Source organism: Somniosus microcephalus, unplaced genomic scaffold, assembly GCF_052327205.1.
Source record: "Somniosus microcephalus isolate GS21.2 unplaced genomic scaffold, FLI_Smic_1.0 unresolved_chr1, whole genome shotgun sequence".
NCBI lineage: Eukaryota > Metazoa > Chordata > Chondrichthyes > Squaliformes > Somniosidae > Somniosus > Somniosus microcephalus.
In genome coordinates this window covers 67,792,233-67,811,897 of record NW_028225179.1, presented here as the reverse complement: position 1 = coordinate 67,811,897, position 19,665 = coordinate 67,792,233, and the positions used below count along the sequence as shown (strand labels likewise).

The 19,665-nt window shown below is 57.9% G+C and overlaps 1 protein-coding gene across 1 annotated transcript in view; it reads right to left on the bottom strand.

Moving 5' to 3' along the window:
* LOC147095461 (uncharacterized) overlaps window positions 1-18,806 on the bottom strand; it is a 38,554-nt gene extending 19,748 nt beyond the window's left edge. The window contains exons 1-4 of the mRNA XM_085973641.1: window positions 18,794-18,806; window positions 16,531-16,679; window positions 16,141-16,200; window positions 13,185-13,817 (exon numbers count right to left, since the gene is read on the bottom strand). Coding sequence (XP_085829767.1) covers window positions 13,185-13,817; window positions 16,141-16,200; window positions 16,531-16,679; window positions 18,794-18,806 — 855 coding nt within the window. The remainder of the gene's footprint in view (window positions 1-13,184; window positions 13,818-16,140; window positions 16,201-16,530; window positions 16,680-18,793) is intronic.
* Window positions 18,807-19,665: the final 859 nt, after the last annotated feature.

Below are 19,665 nucleotides of genomic sequence, written 5' to 3'. Positions count from 1 at the left end.
CCGAGGTTTCGGCCGATGGCGGCCCACAGATCAGAGGTGAACTGCAGGCCTCTATTCGACGTCATGTCGGAGGGGACGCCGAACCGAGCGACCCAGGTCCCGATGAATGCCCTCGCGATGTCGGCGGCGGTGGTGGACGTCAGTGGAATGGCCTCGGGCCAGCGGGTGGTACGGTCCACGATTGTCAGCAGGTGCATGTGACCTTGTGATGGCGGCAGGGGGCCGACGAGGTCGATGTGGACATGGTCAAACCTTCTTTCTGGCACGGTGAACTCCTCGAGTGGGGCTTTGACGTGCTGGTGGATTTTGGCACGCTGGCAAGCTATGCAGGATCTGGACCAGATGCGCACATCTTTGCACAGGCCGCGCCAGACAAATCGGTTGGCCACCAGTCTAATGGACGCACGGGTGCCGGGGTGTGAGAGGCCGTGGACGATGTCTAACACCCATTTTCGCCAGGACGCCGGGACTACAGGGCGGGGTTGCGCCAAGGAGGTGTCGCATTTGACTGTGATGGCGGACAGGCCGCAGGCGACGTCGGTCAGTCACAGCCCTGGGAGGGTTGTGGGCGCGGAGAGCAGATCGGGGTCGGTGCGTTGCTCCGCTGCCAGTTGAGCATAGTCCACTGCCAGGTGGGCGCCGTGGACGGCGGGGCGGGATAGGCAGTCGGCCACCATGTTGTCTCGACCGGAGACGTGCCGGATGTCCATGGTGAATTCGGACACCGCGGCGAGCTGGCGTAGTTGCCTGGCTGACCACGGGTCCGCAGATTTTGCCATCGCAAATGTCAGGGGTTTGTGGTCGACAAACGCGGTGAAGGGGCGGCCCTCCAGAAGAAATCTAAAATGGCGGACTGCCAGGTACAGTGCGAGGAGCTCGCGGTCTAAGGCGCTGTATTTGGCCTCTGGGGGGCGCAGTTGGCAGCTGAAAAAGGCCAGCGGTTGCCAGGCCCCGTCGACCCACTGTTCGTACATGGCGCCGACCGCGTGGTCGGAGGCGTCCGTGGTGAGGGCCACCCTGGCGTTGGGCTGTGGGTGAGCGAGCATGGTGGCGTCGGTGAGCGCCTTTTTGGTTGAGTCGAAAGCGGTCAACATGTCCGCCGACCACTCGATCGCCATTCTGTCTTTCTTACCCCGGAGGGCTTCGTATCGGGGCCACATGAGGGAGGCCGCTCCGGGAATGAAGCGGTTGTAAAAGTTGATCATCCCCAAGAACTCCTGGAGGCCTTTGATGGTGGTAGGCCGGGGGAACTGCTGGATGGCTTGCACCTTGGCGGGCAGGGGAATGGCTCCGTCCTGCGTGATGTGGTGGCCGAGGAATTCGATCCTGCTGAGGCCGAATTGGCACTTGGCTGGGCTGATGATGAGCCCGTGCTCACTGAGCCGCTGGAACAGGGTGCGGAGGTGCTCGATGTGTTCCTGCTTGGAGGAACTAGCTACCAGGATGTCATCCAGGTAGACAAAGAGGAACTTCAGGTCCCGGAGGACCGAGTCCATGAGCCGCTGGAAGGCCTGGGCCGCGTTTTTGAGGCCGAAGGGCATTCGGAGGAACTCGAGTAGCCCAAAAGGAGTGATTATGGCCGTCTTGGGGACGTCCGTGGGGTGGACTGGCACCTGATGGTAACCGCGCACCAGGTCGACTTTGGAGAAGACTGAGCGGCCGGCCAGTCTAGCCGAGAAGTCTTGAATGTGCGGTATGGGGTACCGATCCAGCGTGGTGGCGTTGTTTAGGCGCCAGTAGTCCCCGCAGGGGCACCATCCCCCGTCGGGTTTGGTGACGATGTGGAGTGGGGAGGCCCAGGGGCTGTTGGAGTGGCAGATGATGCCGAGCTGTTCCATTGTGGCGAACTCGGCCCGCGCGATCTCCAGCTTGGCCGGGTCCAGCCTGTGGGCCTGTGGTGGGGATGAAGTGTTCTACCCTGTGCTTAGCAACTTTCGCGGAGAAGGTCGGGTTGGTGAGGAGTGCTGAGTAGTCGTCCGTTGAGCGGGCGCGGCACTGCCACGCCATTTCGGCGGGTTGGGGGGGGCCATGGCGCCCGGGATAGGTGACATGGTGTTCATGTCCACGAGGCGGCGCCGAGGCATGTCGACCAACAGGCTGTGGGCGCACAGGAAATCCGCACCGAGGAGCGGGGAGAGCACCTTGGTGGTGATAAACTCCCAGTGGTAGCGGCGGCCTGCGAGGTCGATGGTGACGGTGCGGGTGCCGTACGTCCGGATGTCGGTGCCGTTGGCGGCAGCCAGCGCAGGGCCGCGGCCGCCTCGCTGGATCTCGAGGGCGGACGCGGGGATGATGCTGCGCTGCGCGCCCGTGTTGCATAGGAAACGGCGTCCAGAGGCGCTGTCCGTAACGTACAGCAGCGCGCCTGCTTGCCCCACGGCCATCATGTAGGCCGGTATGGGGGCGGTTGGAAACGTGCAGGGATGGCTGCAACGGCATGCCCGTGCGCCGAACCGGGTATGGAAGTAGCAGTAGCCCTGGATCGGAGGGCTTGGGGAAGTGGGGGCCTGGGGGGCCTCGTGGCCGAGCTGTGTGGCCGCGCGATAGAGGGTGGAGCGCGCGCCGACGCTGCGGAGGCCAGGTCGGGGGTGACGGCGTGGTTGGAGCCGGCGGACAGGAGCTTATCGGCTTCGTCGGCCAGGTCCTCGAGGTCGGTGAGGCTGGACGCCATGATCGCCGGGGGGTAGTTGGCGGATAAAGAGCGTGCGGAAGAGGGAGCCGGGCGGTTTCTCATCGGTCAGAGCAAGCATGTGTGAGAGCAAGTCACCGAGGCCCGGGAAGTCGAGGAGGTGGCAGTTGCGCACGAATAGGGAGGCTGTGAATTTTTTAAGGAGCGCGGCCTTGAGATGTGCGTACTTGCCTTCCTCCGAAGGGTTTTGTAGTGTTGTCCAGACTCTCGTGATTGTGGAGCTGCCCAGGGAGGCGAGGAGGTAGTCGTACATCGTTGCGTCGGCGGTGATGCCGCGGAGTCGGAATTGCGATTCGGCTTGAAGGAACCAGGCGGTGGCTAGGTTCTCCCAGAACTCCGGCAGCTTCACAGAAACTGCGTTTGTGTCAGCCATGGTTACGCTTAGGAGTCATCCTGAGCGTCGGGGTCACCAATGTAGGAGTTTACGTACTCCTAACAAAATATACTGAACTCGGAGAGGTTCAACAGAAAAGGTTTAATTGTTGAGACCACATGTTGAACACAAAAATGGCGTCAGAGACTACACCAAGTCCGACTGTCTTTAATCAGTCCACAGCTTCGACTGCCCCTCCCCCGCTCTGGGCTTAACTATGTTGCAGATCGAGTTTCTTAAAGGTGTGATCCTTCTTAAAGGCATGATGCCCGATTTATAGTCTACGGACCGAAAAGCGGATTGTGTCCTTTCTGTGTTCGATACGCCACAGGGTAGAGTCAGTGATAGGGGAGAGTGTACATGGGCTGTGGGAGGAGATTAAATGAGTGGGGAGAGTCAGTGATAGGGGAGAGTGTACATGGGCTGTGGGAGGAGATTAAATGAGTGGGGAGAGTCAGTGATAGGGGAGAGTGTACATGGGCTGTGGGAGGAGATTAAATGGGTGGGTAGTCAGTGATAGGGGAGAGTGTACATGGGCTGCGGGAGGAGGTTAAATGGGTGGGGAGAGTTAGTGATAGGGGAGCGTGTCTCCTCGATGACGAGGTGACCCAGAAGCAATGGGATCTATCTGGTTCTTCATTCCTCAATGCAACAATTTCTTTTGTCACTTGACACCCCCCCCATTTCATGTATCATTTGACCCCCACCCATTTCGATCTTTATGTTTCTTTGCAGGGCTCAAAAGTAGCAAGTACCAGATTGGGGGGGGGGGCCGGCGGGGGGCATCCTTGGAGATGCCTATCAGAGTACGTCACCTTAGGAACCCGAGAAATAGCATGACTGGTGTTTGAGGTTAGTTGACGCTCTCGGGGACTGGTGGAGTTGGCTCCCCCAGCTCCCCCATCAAGTTCTTCCCATTTGGAGAGGCTGGCTAGAGCTGGGGTCCGCTTCCACCAGTACTTCCCCACCCCCCCCCCCACAAGTGACCATGCTTCTCGAGTAACCCCTTGGTTGGATCACTTCTCGCAGAGCAGGAGTGGGAACTCTGCTGACCCTTAAATATCACCGAGGCCAATTGATCTCTCCCGCAGCCAATTCAGCCCGGGTTTATTAACTCTAGCACCAGGCCAGGAGTGGAACCTGGGCCTTTCCTACCCTGTGTGGGGCTCAGTACCACCCCGGGGGGAGATCAGCGAGCTCAACCCAGCCTGATTGTCACAGGGCAGCCGTACCTCCATGCGAGGGTATCAGGGGAGTGGGTTTGCCGTTGAATATCTGATGACTTCCCTTCACCGAGGGGCAATAGATCGTCAGGGACCAGAAACAGCAGCAATGGATAGTCATGCTGGTAGGGAGCGTCTGATTGGACAATCTGCGCTCAAGTGTTGTGACCCTCTCTCCAATCGGCACTTCGAACAGTCTCCTTGCTGGGATCAGTCGATGCACTCTTGACCGTGAAGGGGTCGTGAGTCCTGTTTTGAGAGCCACGCTAAATGGTACCATTTTAAAGGGGGAGAGAGAGACCTGGGGGATGTACATCTTTGACGGTGGCAGGACAAGTCGATCAAGCTGTTAAAAAAAGCATATGGAATCCTTAGCTTTATTAATAGAGGAATAGAGTACAAAAGCAAGGAAGTTACGCTAAACCTTTATAAAACACTGGTTAGGCCCCAGCTGGAGTATTGTGTCCCAGTTCAGGGCATCGCACTTTAGGAAGGATGTCAAGGCTTTGGAGAGGGTGCAGAGGAGATTTACTAGAATGGTACCAGGGATGAGGGACTTCAGTGATGTGGAGAGACTGGAGAAGCTGGGATTGTTCTCCTTAGAGCAGAGAAGGTTAAGGGGAGATTGACCAGAATGGTACCAGGGATGAGGGACTTCAGTTATGTGGAGAGACTGGAGAAGCTAGGATTGTTCTCCTTAGAGCAGAGAAGGTTAAGGGGAGATTGACCAGAATGGTACCAGGGATGAGGGACTTCAGTTATGTGGAGAGACTGGAGAAGCTGGGATTGTTCTCCTTAGAGCAGAGAAGGTTAAGGGGAGATTGACCAGAATGGTACCAGGGATGAGGGACTTCAGTTGTGTGGAGAGACTGGAGAAGCTGGGGTTGTTCTCCTTAGAGCAGAGAAGGTGAAGGGGAGATTTACTAGAATAGTACCAGGGATGAGGGACTTCAGTGATGTGGAGAGACTGGAGAAGCTGGGATTGTTCTCCTTAGAGCAGAGAAGGTTAAGAGGAGATTTAATAGAGGTTTTCAAAATCAGAAACGGTTTTGATCGAGTAAATAGGGGGAAACTGTTTCCACTGGTGTGAGAGTCAGTAACCAGAGGACACGGATGTAAGTAATTGTCAAAAGAACCAGAGGCGAGATGAGAATGTTTTGCATGCAGCGAGTTACAGGAAACTCTCGTTTAAACGGCACCTAAATATCCGGAATTCTCTATTAACCGGCAAAATTCTCACTCTGAAAACAACACCACAATAACTGGCAATGTTGCCAAGTCCAAGTCCGAGTCTCCTGCGGTGGCCGAGTTAGTCAGTGGGGGTAGTTCTCCAAACTGCCACTACTCGGCTTCTTGGCGCTGTCGGAAGTCCGAACACCTCAATACCCCTGTAACAGGAGTCTGACTCTCCTGCGCTACCGGTAGTCTCTTCTGATCCGCCATTTTACAGGGGGACTGTGTCTCCCACGCTGCTGGTAGTCATTGCATTGCATTACCCTCAACTGGCAGTACTGTACTTAATCAAGCATCTGCCACCATCCATTTAACACAACATTCTGTAGGTGAGTACCCAATTACTGTATACTGCACATTTCTTGATTTTTATAATTTTTCTTTGTTAAAAATAGCCCCGGTAGATAACCTTCTCCATCATCCAGAATTTTTGATCAACCGGCAACACGCCGGTCCCGGATACCAAAGAGTTTCCTATATTGTGATCTGGCATGCACTGTCTGAAAGAGTGGTGGAAGCAGATTATATCGCAACTTTGAAAAGGGGAATTGGATAAATACTTGAAGGGGAAATAATACTGAAGGGATAATTACTAGTCCTAGCCCCTTTAAGGCGAGGCTATCTTCCCATTTGTAAGTTCAATTTTTATACCCTTTCTCAGTGGTATGTCCTTTGAAGTTTTCTGCTGATGTAAGTTAATTATCTCTAGCCATTTTTCTGCTGACCCCTGCTATTCTTACAGTTCAGCTGGTAGCGTTAAGAATCGTGTCTCTACCTTTAGGTGTTCGAAGCTTATCATAAAAAACGGTGTGGAGCAGGTGCATCTATTTGATGTCATTCTTACCAAAGTCTTCTGTTCAATTCTTAAGTCACCTCAGCTGGTTGCAACACAGACTCGTATCTCCAGTGTTTCATTTGATGTTATTTTTATGAAGGCATATGTTTCTTTAATTTTATGTGATTCTTTCCAAAGTGTTGTTTTAAGACACCTTAACAGGGTATACCATTGTGTTCTTTCCAAGGCTTCAGACTATCAGGAACCTCCAACCTCCTGTTTCAATAAGGTTATTGATTCAGTGTCAACAACTTATCTATTATCTCAATAGCCTGTATGCTGTTCACAGCTTCTCATTGTTAGGTTTTTAGATTTTCAAGCCCAGTTTGTCATGTTTTAATAAAATCAGAATTATTTTATAGAATGGTGTATTTTTCTGAATAGGTATATTGCTTATTCCTTCACAGTAGCAAGGCTCTGGGGTTAAGAGCAGGGGGAGTGGGACTAATTGGATAGCTCTTTCAAAGAGCCGGCACTGAAACGATGGGCCGAATGGCCTCCTCCTGTGCTGTAAGATGATATGGTTCTAAGCTGCTGTATTAACACAAGCCTTTCTCCCTCTCTTTCTTTCCCGGTTTTCCTAGCTTCCCATGAAACTCAGTCACGCTCCCCGGAGCAAGCCCGTCATGCCAGAGGGACGAAGAAGACAATTGAGGATGAGTGAGGGTCCTGGAGGTGTGGTGGTGGGCGGAGGAGATGGGGCCTGGGCCGCAGTGGAAGGACCGCCTCTTGGCTCAGAGTGGAACGCGGGATGTGGGGGGATCTGACCTCTGACCTTGACTTCCGCTCGGCTCCCTCTGGAGGAGAAGGAGCTTCGCACTCCTGAGCACATCAGTGACTCATCTTGTTGTCTCGTTCTTGTGTAAAAGTGTTGAAAACGCAATAAATATTTCCCCTTGATTCAATGGGATTGAAATTCCTTCCTAAATACGTTATGTTAAAGCACCTCTCCCTGCCTGGTGACCTCCACCACCTAGAAGGACAAGAGCAGCAATCTTTTGGGAACGCCACCACCTCCAAGTTCCCCTCCGAATCCCACACCCCACCCCGACTTAGACACATATCGGCAGTTCCTTCATCTGGAATGATACCAGAACTAAGAGGTTATACCTATCAGGAAAGATTGTAACAGGCTGGGCCTCCTTTCTCTAGAACTAGGGGCCATTAATACAAGATAGTCACTAATAAATCAAACAGGAAATTCAGGAGAAACTTCTTTACCCAGAGAGTGGTGAGAATGTGGAACTCGCTACCACAGGGAGTAGTTGAGGTGAATTGCATAGATGCATTTAAGGGGAAGCTAGATAAACACATGGGGGAGAAAGGAATAGAGGGATATGGTGATAGGGTGAGATGAAGAGGGGTGGGAGGAGACTCGTGTGGAGCATAAACACCAGCATGGACCTGTTGGGCCGAATGGCCTGTTTCTGTGCTGTAACTACTATGTCATTGTCGCTGGGTCCCAATCCTGGAACTCCCTACCTAACGCCACTGGGAGCTCCTTCACCTCGCAGACTGCAGCGGTTCAAGTTGAAGGCCCACCACCACCTTCTCAAAGGGGCAACTCGGGCATGGGACAATGCTTGTCAACAGGCACCCTGCCCCTGAGAACAAAGGAAAGGGGAGCATCGAAGGTTGCCCAGTGCGGGACCTCCAAGCATGCTGTAGGTGTTTGTCTATCGGACAAGGGAATGAGGAGTCTTTGAGGCTTGGGCCTGAGAATATTGCCCTCCTGCATCCAGGATACACCGTCAACCATCATTGGATTGGAGAGAGAGGGAAGTACAACAAAAACAACTTGCATTTATATAGCGCATTTAACCTAGTAAAGTGTCCCACAGCATTTCAAAGGAGTGATTATCAAACAAAATTTGACACCGAGCCACATAAGGAGATATCAGGACAGGTGGCCAATGGTTTGGTCAAATAGGTAGGTTTTAAGGAGTGTCTTAAGGAGGGAGAGGGTGGCAGAGAGGTTTGGGGAGGGAATTCCAGAGCTTAGGGCAGCTGAAGGCACGACTGCCAATGCTGAAAATCGGGGACATGTAAGAGGCTCGAATTGGAGGAGCGCAGAGATCTCCAAATTTGCAGATGACACAAAGCTGGGTGGGAGGGTAAGCTGTGAGGAGGATGTCGTGAAACTCCAGTACGATTTGGACAGGTTGGGTGATTGGGCAGAAACATGGCAAATGCACTATAATGTGGATAAATGTGAGGTTATCCACTTTGGTGGCAAAAACAGGAAGGCAGATTATTATTTGAATGGCAATAGATTGAGAGAAGGGGAAGTGCAAAGAGACCTGGGTGTCCTTGTGCACCAGTCGCTGAAGGTAAGCATGCAGGTGCAGCAGGCGGTTAAGAAGGCAAATGGTATGTTGGCCTCCGTAACAAGAGGGTTCGAGTACAGCAACAAGGATGTCTTGCTACAGTTATACAGGGCCTTGGTGAGACCGCACCTTGAGTATTGTGTGCAGTTTTGGTCACCTTACCTGAGGAAGGACGTTCTTGCCATGGAGGGAGTGCAGCGAAAATTCACCAGGCTGATACCTGGGATGGCAGGAATGACGTATGAGGAGAGATTGTGTTGATTGGGCTTATACTCACTGGAGTTTAGAAGATTGAGAGGGGATCTCATCGAAACCTATAAAATTCTGTCAGGTCTGGACAGACTAGATGCAGGAAGGATGTTTCTGATGGCCGGGGAGTCCAGAACCAGGGGTCATAGTCTAAGGATAAGGGGTAAGCCATTTAGGACTGAAATTAGGAGGAATTTCTTCACCCAGAGAGTGGTGAACCTGTGGAATTCTCTGCCACAGAGGGTGGTGGAGGCCAGTTCATTAAATATATTCAAGAAAGAGTTGGATATATTTCTTGAGGCTAAAGGGATCAAGGGATATGGGGAGAAGGCAGGGACAGGGTACTGAAATTGGAAGATCAGCCATGATCTCATTGAATGGTGGAGCAGGCTCGAAGGGCCGAATGGCCTACTCCTGCTCCTATCTTCTGTGAATCTATGAATCTATTGAAGGGTTGTAGGGCTGCAGGAGGTCACAGAGACAGTGAGGGGCGAGGCCATTGGGGGTTTTGAAAACAAGGCTGAAAATTATAAAATCGTTGCGCTGCCTGACCAGGAGCCAATGTAGGTCAGCGAGCACAGAGTTAATGGACGTACGGGACTCGGTGCGAGTCAGGACACGGGGCAGCAGAGCTTTGGATGAGCTGAAGTTTACGGAGGGTGGAAGCTGGGAAGCCGGCCAGATGAGCCTTGGCGTAGTCAAGTCTAGAGGGTTCAGCAGCAGATAAGCTGAGGCAGGAGTAGAGATGGGCGAAGTAGGTGCTCTTGAAGGGTCCTTCTTCAGCTGCTGAAGTTAATGTTCGATGATGCTGAGAGGTTGTTTCCCCTGAACTATGGGGCATATTCTCAGGGTGAGGAGAAATTTCTTCACTCAGAGGGTTGTGCATCTTTGGTATTCTCTACCACAAAGGGATGTGGATGCTCAGTCGTTGAATACATAGAAACATAGAAGATAGGAGCAGGAGTAGGCCATTCGGCCCCTCGAGCCTGCTCCGCCATTCAATGCGATCATGGCTGATCATCCAAACTCAGTACCCTGTCCCTGCTTTCTCCCCATATCCCTTGATCCCTTTAGCTTTAAGAAATATATCCAACTCCTTCTTGAATATATTTAATGAATTGGCCTCAACTGCCTTGTGTGGTAGAGAATTCCACAGGTTCACCACTCTCTGGGTGAAGAAATTCCTCCTCATCTCAGTCCTAAATGGCTTACCCCTTATCATTAGACTGTGACCCCTGGTTCTGGACTCCCCCGCCATCGGGATCATACATCATTCCTGCCATCCCAGGTATCAGTCTGGTGAATCTTCGCTGCACTCCCTCCATGGCAAGGACATCTTTCCTCAGATAAGGCGCCCAAAACCGCACACAATACTCAAGGTGTGGTCTCACCAAGGCCCTGTACAACTGCAGCAAGACATTCTTGTTCCTGTACTCGAATCCTCTCGCTATGAAGGCCAACATACCATTTGCCTTCTTAACCGCCTGCTGCACCTGCATGCTTACCTTCAGCGACTGGTGCACAAGGACACCCAGGTCTCGTTGCACTTCCCCTTCTCCCAGTCTATTGCCGTTCACATAATAATCTGCCTTCCTGTTTTTGCCACCAAAGTGGATAACCTTGCATTTATCCACATTATACTGCATCTGCCATATCACCCAACCTGTCCAAATCATACTGGATATATTCAAGGCTGAGATCGCTAAGATTTTTGGGCAGTAAGGGAATTAAGCAATAAGCAGATAGGGCGGGAAAGTGGGGTTGATGTAGCAGATCAGCCATGATCTTATTGAATGGCGGAGCAGGCTCGAGGGGCCGTATGGCCTACTGCTCATATTCCTTATGTTCTTATGTTAAACCGGGCCACACAAGGAGATATTACGACAGGTGACCAAAAGCTTGTGCCCCCTCGCTCACCTCACATGTTGCCCCACCCATCCCACGTGTTCCTCCCTCCCTCGCTCACCCCACCCACGTGTGCCCCGTCCCTCGCCCCCATGTGACCCCTCCGTCGCCCCCATGTGACCCCTCCGTCACCACTTTATGTCCCTCACCACACATATTCGGGCCTTCCCTACTCCACGTGACCCCCTCCCTTCCCAGATGTTCCCCCCCGCCACGTGTCCTCCCCCTCCCTCCCCTGTATAGCCCACCCCCATCTCCCCCCACCCCGTGTCTCCACACCCATTGATGTCACCCGCTGTCTCCTCACCCCCCGCCGTCTCCCCAGCCCCCGCTGTCGCCAAATGTCTCCTCACCCCCTGAAGTCCTCCTAATGTCTCCTCACCCCCTGATGTCTCCTCACCCCCTGATGTCTCCTCACCCCCTGATGTCTCGTAATGTCTCCTCACCCCCTGAAGTCCTTCTAATGTCTCCTCGCCCCCGATGTCTCCTAATGTCTCCTCGCCCCCTGATGTCTCCTAATGTCTCCTCACCCCCTGAAGTCATCCTAATGTCTCCTCACCCCTGATGTCTCCTAATGTCTCCTCGCCCCCTGAAGTCATCCTAATGTCTCCTCACCCCCTGATGTCTCCTCGCCCCCTGATGTCTCCTCACCCCCTGAAGTCATCCTAATGTCTCCTCACTTCCTGATGTCTCCTCGCCCCCTGAAGTCATCCTAATGTCTCCTCACCCCCTGAAGTCATCCTAATGTCTCCTCACCCCTGATGTCTCCTAATGTCTCCTCGCCCCCTGAAGTCATCCTAATGTCTCCTCACCTCCTGATGTCTCCTCGCCCCCTGATGTCTCCTCACCCCCTGATGTCTCCTAATGTCTCCTCACCTCCTGATGTCTCCTCGCCCCCTGATGTCTCCTCACCCCCTGATGTCTCGTAATGTCTCCTCGCCCCCTGAAGTCCTTCTAATGTCTCCTCGCCCCCTGATGTCTCCTAATGTCTCCTCACCCCCTGATGTCTCCTAATGTCTCCTCGCCCCCTGAAGTCATCCTAATGTCTCCTCACCTCCTGATGTCTCCTGATGTCTCCTCGCCCCCTGATGTCTCCTCGCCCCCTGAAGTCATCCTAATGTCTCACCTCCTGATGTCTCCTCGCCCCGATGTCGCCTCGCCCCCTGAAGTCCTCCTGAAGTCTCCTCGCCCCCTGAAGTCCTCCTGAAGTCTCCTCGCCCCCTGAAGTCATCCTGAAGTCTCCTCGCCCCCTGAAGTCCTCCTGAAGTCTCCTCGCCCCCTGAAGTCATCCTGAAGTCTCCTCGCCCCCTGAAGTCATCCTGAAGTCTCCTCGCCCCCTGAAGTCATCCTGAAGTCATCCTGAAGTCATCTCGCCCCCTGATGTCTCCTCGCCCCCTGAAGTCCTCCTGAAGTCTCCTCGCCCCCTGAAGTCCCCCTGAAGTCCCCCCGCCCCCTGAAGTCCCCTCGCCCCCCGAAGTCCCCTCGCCCACTGAAGTCCCCTCGCCCCCCGAAGTCCCCTCGCCCCCTGAAGTCCCCTCACCCCCTGAAGTCCCCTCGCCCCCTGAAGTCCCCTCACCCCCTGAAGTCTCCTCGCCCCCTGAAGTCCCCTCGCCCCCTGAAGTCCTCCCGCCCCCTGAAGTCCCCTCGCCCCCCGAAGTCCCCTCGCCCACTGAAGTCCCCTCGCCCCCCGAAGTCCCCTCGCCCCCTGAAGTCCCCTCACCCCCTGAAGTCCCCTCGCCCCCTGAAGTCCCCTCACCCCCTGAAGTCTCCTCGCCCCCTGAAGTCCCCTCACCCCCTGAAGTCCCCTCGCCCACTGAAGTCCCCTCGCCCCCCGAAGTCCCCTCGCCCACTGAAGTCCCCTCGCCCCCCGAAGTCCCCTCGCCCACTGAAGTCCCCTCACCCCCTGAAGTCCCCTCGCCCCCTGAAGTCCCCTCACCCCCTGAAGTCTCCTCGCCCCCTGAAGTCCCCTCGCCCCCTGAAGTCCCCTCACCCCCTGAAGTCCCCTCGCCCCCTGAAGTCCCCTCACCCCCTGAAGTCCCCTCGCCCACTGAAGTCCCCTCACCCCCTGAAGTCCTCCCGCCCCCTGAAGTCCCCTCGCCCCCTGAAGTCCCCTCGCCCCCTGAAGTCCCCTCGCCCCCTGAAGTCCCCTCACCCCCTGAAGTCCCCTCGCCCCCTGAAGTCCCCTCGCCCCCTGAAGTCCCCTCACCCCCTGAAGTCCCCTCACCCCCTGAAGTCCCCCCGCCCCCTGAAGTCCCCTCGCCCCCTGAAGTCCCCCCGCCCCCTGAAGTCCCCTCGCCCCCTGAAGTCCCCTCACCCCCTGAAGTCTCCTCGCCCCCTGAAGTCCCCTCACCCCCTGAAGTCCCCTCGCCCACTGAAGTCCCCTCGCCCCCTGAAGTCCCCTCGCCCCCTGAAGTCCCCTCACCCCCTGAAGTCCCCTCGCCCCCTGAAGTCCCCTCGCCCCCTGAAGTCCCCTCACCCCCTGAAGTCCCCTCGCCCCCTGAAGTCCTCCCGCCCACTGAAGTCCCCTCGCCCCCCGAAGTCCCCTCGCCCCCTGAAGTCCCCTCGCCCCCTGAAGTCCCCTCACCCCCTGAAGTCCCCTCGCCCCCTGAAGTCCCCTCACCCCCTGAAGTCCCCCCGCCCCCTGAAGTCCCCTCACCCCCTGAAGTCCCCTCGCCCCCTGAAGTCCCCTCACCCCCTGAAGTCCCCCCGCCCCCTGAAGTCCCCTCACCCCCTGAAGTCCCCTCGCCCCCCGAAGTCCCCTCGCCCCCTGAAGTCCCCTCGCCCCCTGAAGTCCCCTCGCCCCCCGAAGTCCCCTCGCCCCCTGAAGTCCCCTCGCCCCCTGAAGTCCCCTCGCCCCCTGAAGTCCCCTCGCCCCCTGAAGTCCCCTCGCCCCCCGAAGTCCCCTCGCCCCCTGAAGTCCCCTCGCCCCCTGAAGTCCCCTCACCCCCTGAAGTCCCCTCGCCCCCTGAAGTCCCCTCGCCCCCTGAAGTCCCCTCACCCACTGAAGTCCCCTCGCCCACTGAAGTCCCCTCGCCCCCCGAAGTCCCCTCGCCCCCCGAAGTCCCCTCGCCCCCCGAAGTCCCCTCGCCCCCTGAAGTCCCCTCACCCCCTGAAGTCCCCCCGCCCCCTGAAGTCCCCTCACCCCCTGAAGTCCCCTCGCCCCCCGAAGTCCCCTCGCCCCCTGAAGTCCCCTCGCCCCCTGAAGTCCCCTCACCCCCTGAAGTCCCCTCACCCCCTGAAGTCCCCTCGCCCCCTGAAGTCCCCCCGCCCCCTGAAGTCCCCTCGCCCCCCGAAGTCCCCCCGCCCCCTGAAGTCTCCTCACCCCCTGAAGTCCCCTCGCCCCCTGAAGTCCCCTCACCCCCTGAAGTCCCCTCGCCCCCTGAAGTCCCCTCACCCCCTGAAGTCCCCCCGCCCCCTGAAGTCCCCTCGCCCCCTGAAGTCCCCTCGCCCACTGAAGTCCCCTCGCCCCCCGAAGTCCCCTCGCCCCCCGAAGTCCCCTCGCCCCCTGAAGTCCCCTCGCCCCCCGAAGTCCCCTCGCCCCCTGAAGTCCCCTCGCCCCCTGAAGTCCCCTCGCCCCCCGAAGTCCCCTCGCCCCCTGAAGTCCCCTCGCCCCCCGAAGTCCCCTCGCCCACTGAAGTCCCCTCGCCCCCTGAAGTCCCCTCGCCCCCTGAAGTCCCCTCGCCCCCCGAAGTCCCCTCGCCCACTGAAGTCCCCTCACCCCCTGAAGTCCCCTCACCCCCTGAAGTCCCCTCACCCCCTGAAGTCCCCTCACCCCCTGAAGTCCTCCCGCCCCCTGAAGTCTCCTCACCCCCTGAAGTCCCCTCGCCCCCCGAAGTCCCCTCACCCCCTGAAGTCCCCTCGCCCCCTGAAGTCCCCCCGCCCCCTGAAGTCCCCTCGCCCCCTGAAGTCCCCTCGCCCCCTGAAGTCCCCTCACCCCCTGAAGTCCCCTCGCCCCCCGAAGTCCCCTCGCCCCCTGAAGTCCCCTCGCCCCCCGAAGTCCCCTCGCCCCCTGAAGTCCCCTCGCCCCCTGAAGTCCCCTCGCCCCCTGAAGTCCCCTCACCCCCTGAAGTCCCCTCGCCCACTGAAGTCCCCCCGCCCCCTGAAGTCCCCTCGCCCCCTGAAGTCCCCTCACCCCCTGAAGTCCCCTCACCCCCTGAAGTCCCCTCGCCCACTGAAGTCCCCTCGCCCCCTGAAGTCCCCTCGCCCCCTGAAGTCCCCTCACCCCCTGAAGTCCCCTCACCCCCTGAAGTCCCCTCACCCCCTGAAGTCCTCCCGCCCCCTGAAGTCCCCTCACCCCCTGAAGTCCCCTCACCCCCTGAAGTCCCCTCGCCCCCTGAAGTCCCCTCACCCCCTGAAGTCCCCTCGCCCACTGAAGTCCCCTCGCCCCCTGAAGTCCCCTCACCCCCTGAAGTCCCCTCGCCCCCTGAAGTCCCCTCACCCCCTGAAGTCCCCTCACCCCCTGAAGTCCCCTCACCCCCTGAAGTCCCCTCGCCCCCTGAAGTCCCCTCGCCCCCTGAAGTCCCCTCACCCCCTGAAGTCCCCTCGCCCCCTGAAGTCCCCTCACCCCCTGAAGTCCCCTCGCCCCCTGAAGTCCCCTCACCCCCTGAAGTCCCCTCGCCCCCTGAAGTCTCCTCACCCCCTGAAGTCCCCTCACCCACTGAAGTCCCCTCGCCCCCTGAAGTCCCCTCACCCCCTGAAGTCCCCTCGCCCCCTGAAGTCCCCTCACCCACTGAAGTCCCCTCGCCCCCTGAAGTCCCCTCGCCCCCTGAAGTCCCCTCACCCCCTGAAGTCCCCTCGCCCCCTGAAGTCTCCTCACCCCCTGAAGTCTCCTCACCCCCTGAAGTCCCCTCACCCCCTGAAGTCTCCTCGCCCCCTGAAGTCCCCTCACCCCCTGAAGTCTCCTCACCCCCTGAAGTCCCCTCACCCCCTGAAGTCTCCTCACCCCCTGAAGTCTCCTCACCCCCTGAAGTCCCCTCACCCCCCGAAGTCTCCTCACCCCCTGAAGTCCTCTCGCCCCCTGAAGTCCCCTCGCCCCCTGAAGTCCCCTCGCCCACTGAAGTCCCCTCGCCCCCTGAAGTCCCCTCGCCCCCCGAAGTCCCCTCGCCCCCTGAAGTCCCCTCGCCCCCCGAAGTCCCCTCGCCCCCTGAAGTCCCCTCGCCCCCTGAAGTCCCCTCGCCCCCTGAAGTCCCCTCACCCCCTGAAGTCCCCTCGCCCCCTGAAGTCCCCTCGCCCCCTGAAGTCTCCTCACCCCCTGAAGTCCCCTCGCCCCCTGAAGTCTCCTCGCCCCCTGAAGTCCCCTCGCCCACTGAAGTCCCCTCGCCCACTGAAGTCTCCTCGCCCCCTGAAGTCCCCTCGCCCCCTGAAGTCCCCTCGCCCCCTGAAGTCTCCTCGCCCCCTGAAGTCTCCTCACCCCCTGAAGTCCCCTCGCCCCCTGAAGTCTCCTCGCCCCCTGAAGTCCCCTCGCCCACTGAAGTCCCCTCGCCCACTGAAGTCTCCTCGCCCCCTGAAGTCTCCTCACCCCCTGAAGTCCCCTCGCCCCCTGAAGTCTCCTCACCCCCTGAAGTCCCCTCGCCCCCTGAAGTCCCCTCGCCCCCTGAAGTCCCCTCGCCCCCTGAAGTCTCCTCACCCCCTGAAGTCTCCTCACCCCCTGAAGTCTCCTCACCCCCTGAAGTCCCCTCGCCCACTGAAGTCCCCTCACCCCCTGAAGTCCCCTCGCCCCCTGAAGTCCCCTCGCCCCCTGAAGTCCCCTCGCCCCCTGAAGTCCCCTCGCCCCCTGAAGTCCCCTCGCCCACTGAAGTCCCCTCACCCCCTGAAGTCCCCTCACCCCCTGAAGTCTCCTCGCCCCCTGAAGTCCCCTCACCCCCTGAAGTCCCCTCACCCCCTGAAGTCCCCTCACCCCCTGAAGTCTCCTCACCCCCTGAAGTCTCCTCGCCCCCTGAAGTCCCCTCACCCCCTGAAGTCCCCTCACCCCCTGAAGTCCCCTCACCCCCTGAAGTCCCCTCACCCCCTGAAGTCCCCTCACCCCCTGAAGTCTCCTCACCCCCTGAAGTCCCCTCGCCCCCTGAAGTCCCCTCACCCCCTGAAGTCCCCTCACCCCCTGAAGTCCTCCCGCCCCCTGAAGTCCCCTCGCCCCCCGAAGTCCCCTCGCCCCCTGAAGTCCCCTCGCCCCCTGAAGTCCCCTCGCCCACTGAAGTCCCCTCGCCCCCTGAAGTCCCCTCGCCCCCTGAAGTCCCCTCGCCCCCCGAAGTCCCCTCGCCCCCCGAAGTCCCCTCGCCCCCTGAAGTCCCCTCGCCCCCTGAAGTCCCCTCGCCCCCTGAAGTCCCCTCGCCCCCTGAAGTCCCCTCGCCCCCCGAAGTCCCCTCGCCCCCTGAAGTCCCCTCGCCCCCTGAAGTCCCCTCGCCCACTGAAGTCCCCTCACCCCCTGAAGTCCCCTCGCCCCCTGAAGTCCCCTCACCCCCTGAAGTCTCCTCACCCCCTGAAGTCTCCTCGCCCCCTGAAGTCCCCTCGCCCCCTGAAGTCCCCTCACCCCCTGAAGTCTCCTCGCCCCCTGAAGTCCCCTCGCCCCCTGATGTCTCCTCGCCCCCTGAAGTCCTCCTAATGTCTCCTCACCCCCCGATGTCTCCTAATGTCTCCTCGCCCCCTGATGTCTCCTAATGTCTCCACGTCTCCCCACCCCCTGATGTCTTCTCACCCCCTGATGTCTCCTAATGTCTCCACACCCCCTGATGTCTCCGCAACCCCCGATGTCTCCACACCCCCTAATGTCTCCACACCCCCTGATGTCTCCGCAACCCCTGATGTCTCCTAATGTCTCCTCAGCCCCTGATGTCTCCTAATGTCTCCACACCCCCTGATGTCTCCTAATGTCTCCTCACCCCCTGATGTCTCCTAATGTCTCCTCACCCCCTGATGTCTCCACACCCCCTGATGTCTCCACACCCCCTGATGTCTCCACACCCCCTGATGTCTCCTAATGTCTCCTCACCCCCTGATGTCTCCTAATGTCTCCTCACCCCCTGATGTCTCCACACCCCCTGATGTCTCCTAATGTCTCCTAATGTCTCCTCACCCCCTGATGTCTCCACACCCCCTGATGTCTCCTAATGTCTCCTCACCCCCTGATGTCTCCTAATGTCTCCACACCCCCTGATGTCTCCTAATGTCTCCTCACCCCCTGATGTCTCCTAATGTCTCCTCACCCCCTGATGTCTCCTAATGTCTCCACACCCCCTGATGTCTCCTAATGTCTCCTCACCCCCTGATGTCTCCTAATGTCTCCACACCCCCTGATGTCTCCTAATGTCTCCACACCCCCTGATGTCTCCTAATGTCTCCTCACCCCCTGATGTCTCCTAATGTCTCCACACCCCCTGATGTCTCCTAATGTCTCCTCACCCCCTGATGTCTCCACACCCCCTGATGTCTCCTAATGTCTCCTCACCCCCTGATGTCTCCTAATGTCTCCACACCCCCTGATGTCTCCTAATGTCTCCACACCCCCTGATGTCTCCTAATGTCTCCTAATGTCTCCTCACCCCCTGATGTCTCCACACCCCCTGATGTCTCCTAATGTCTCCACACCCCCTGATGTCTCCTAATGTCTCCACACCCCCTGATGTCTCCTAATGTCTCCTCACCCCCTGATGTCTCCTAATGTCTCCTCACCCCCTGATGTCTCCTAATGTCTCCACACCCCCTGATGTCTCCTAATGTCTCCTCACCCCCTGATGTCTCCTAATGTCTCCACACCCCCTGATGTCTCCACACCCCCTGATGTCTCCACACCCCCTGATGTCTCCTAATGTCTCCTCACCCCCTGATGTCTCCTAATGTCTCCACACCCCCTGATGTCTCCACACCCCCTGATGTCTCCACACCCCCTGATGTCTTCTAATGTCTCCTCACCCCGATGTCTCCTAATGTCTCCTCACCCCCTGATGTCGCCAAATGTCTCCTCGCCCCCTGAAGTCATCCTAATGTCTCCTCACCCCCTGATGTCTCCTAATGTCTCCTCGCCGCCTGATGTCTCCTAATGTCTCCACATGTCTCCTCACCCCTTGATGTCTCCTAATGTCTCCACATGTCTCCCCACCCCCTGATGTCTCCTAATGTCTCCTCACCCCCTGATGTCTCCTAATGTCTCCACACCCCCTGATGTCTCCACACCCCCTGATGTCTCCTAATGTCTCCTCAACCCTGATGTCTCCACACCCCCTGATGTCTCCACACCCCCTGATGTCTCCACACCCCCTGATGTCTCCTAATGTCTCCTCACCCCCTGATGTCTCCTAATGTCTCCTCACCCCCTGATGTCTCCTAATGTCTCCTCACCCCCTGATGTCTCCTAATGTCTCCTCACCCCCTGATGTCTCCTAATGTCTCCACACCCCGATATCTCCTCACCCCCTGATGTCCTCCTAATGTCTCCTCACCCCCTGATGTCCTCCTAATGTCTCCTCGCCCCCTGATGTCTCCTAATGTCTCCTCACCCCCTGATGTCTCCTAATGTCTCCACACCCCGATATCTCCTCACCCCCTGATGTCCTCCTAATGTCTCCTCGCCCCCTGGAGTCCTCCTAATGTCTCCTCGCCCCCTGATGTCCTCCTAATATCTCCTCACCCCCTGAAGTCCTCCTAATGTCTCCTCACCCCCTGATGTCCTCCTAATGTCTCACCTCCTGATGTCTCCAAATGTCTCCTCACCTCCTGATGTCTCCTAATGTCCCCATACCCCCTGAAGTCCTCCTAATGTCCCCTCGCCCCCTGATGTCCTCCTGATGTCCCCTCGCCCCCTCGCCCCCCGATGTCCCCTCGCCCCCCTGATGTCTCCT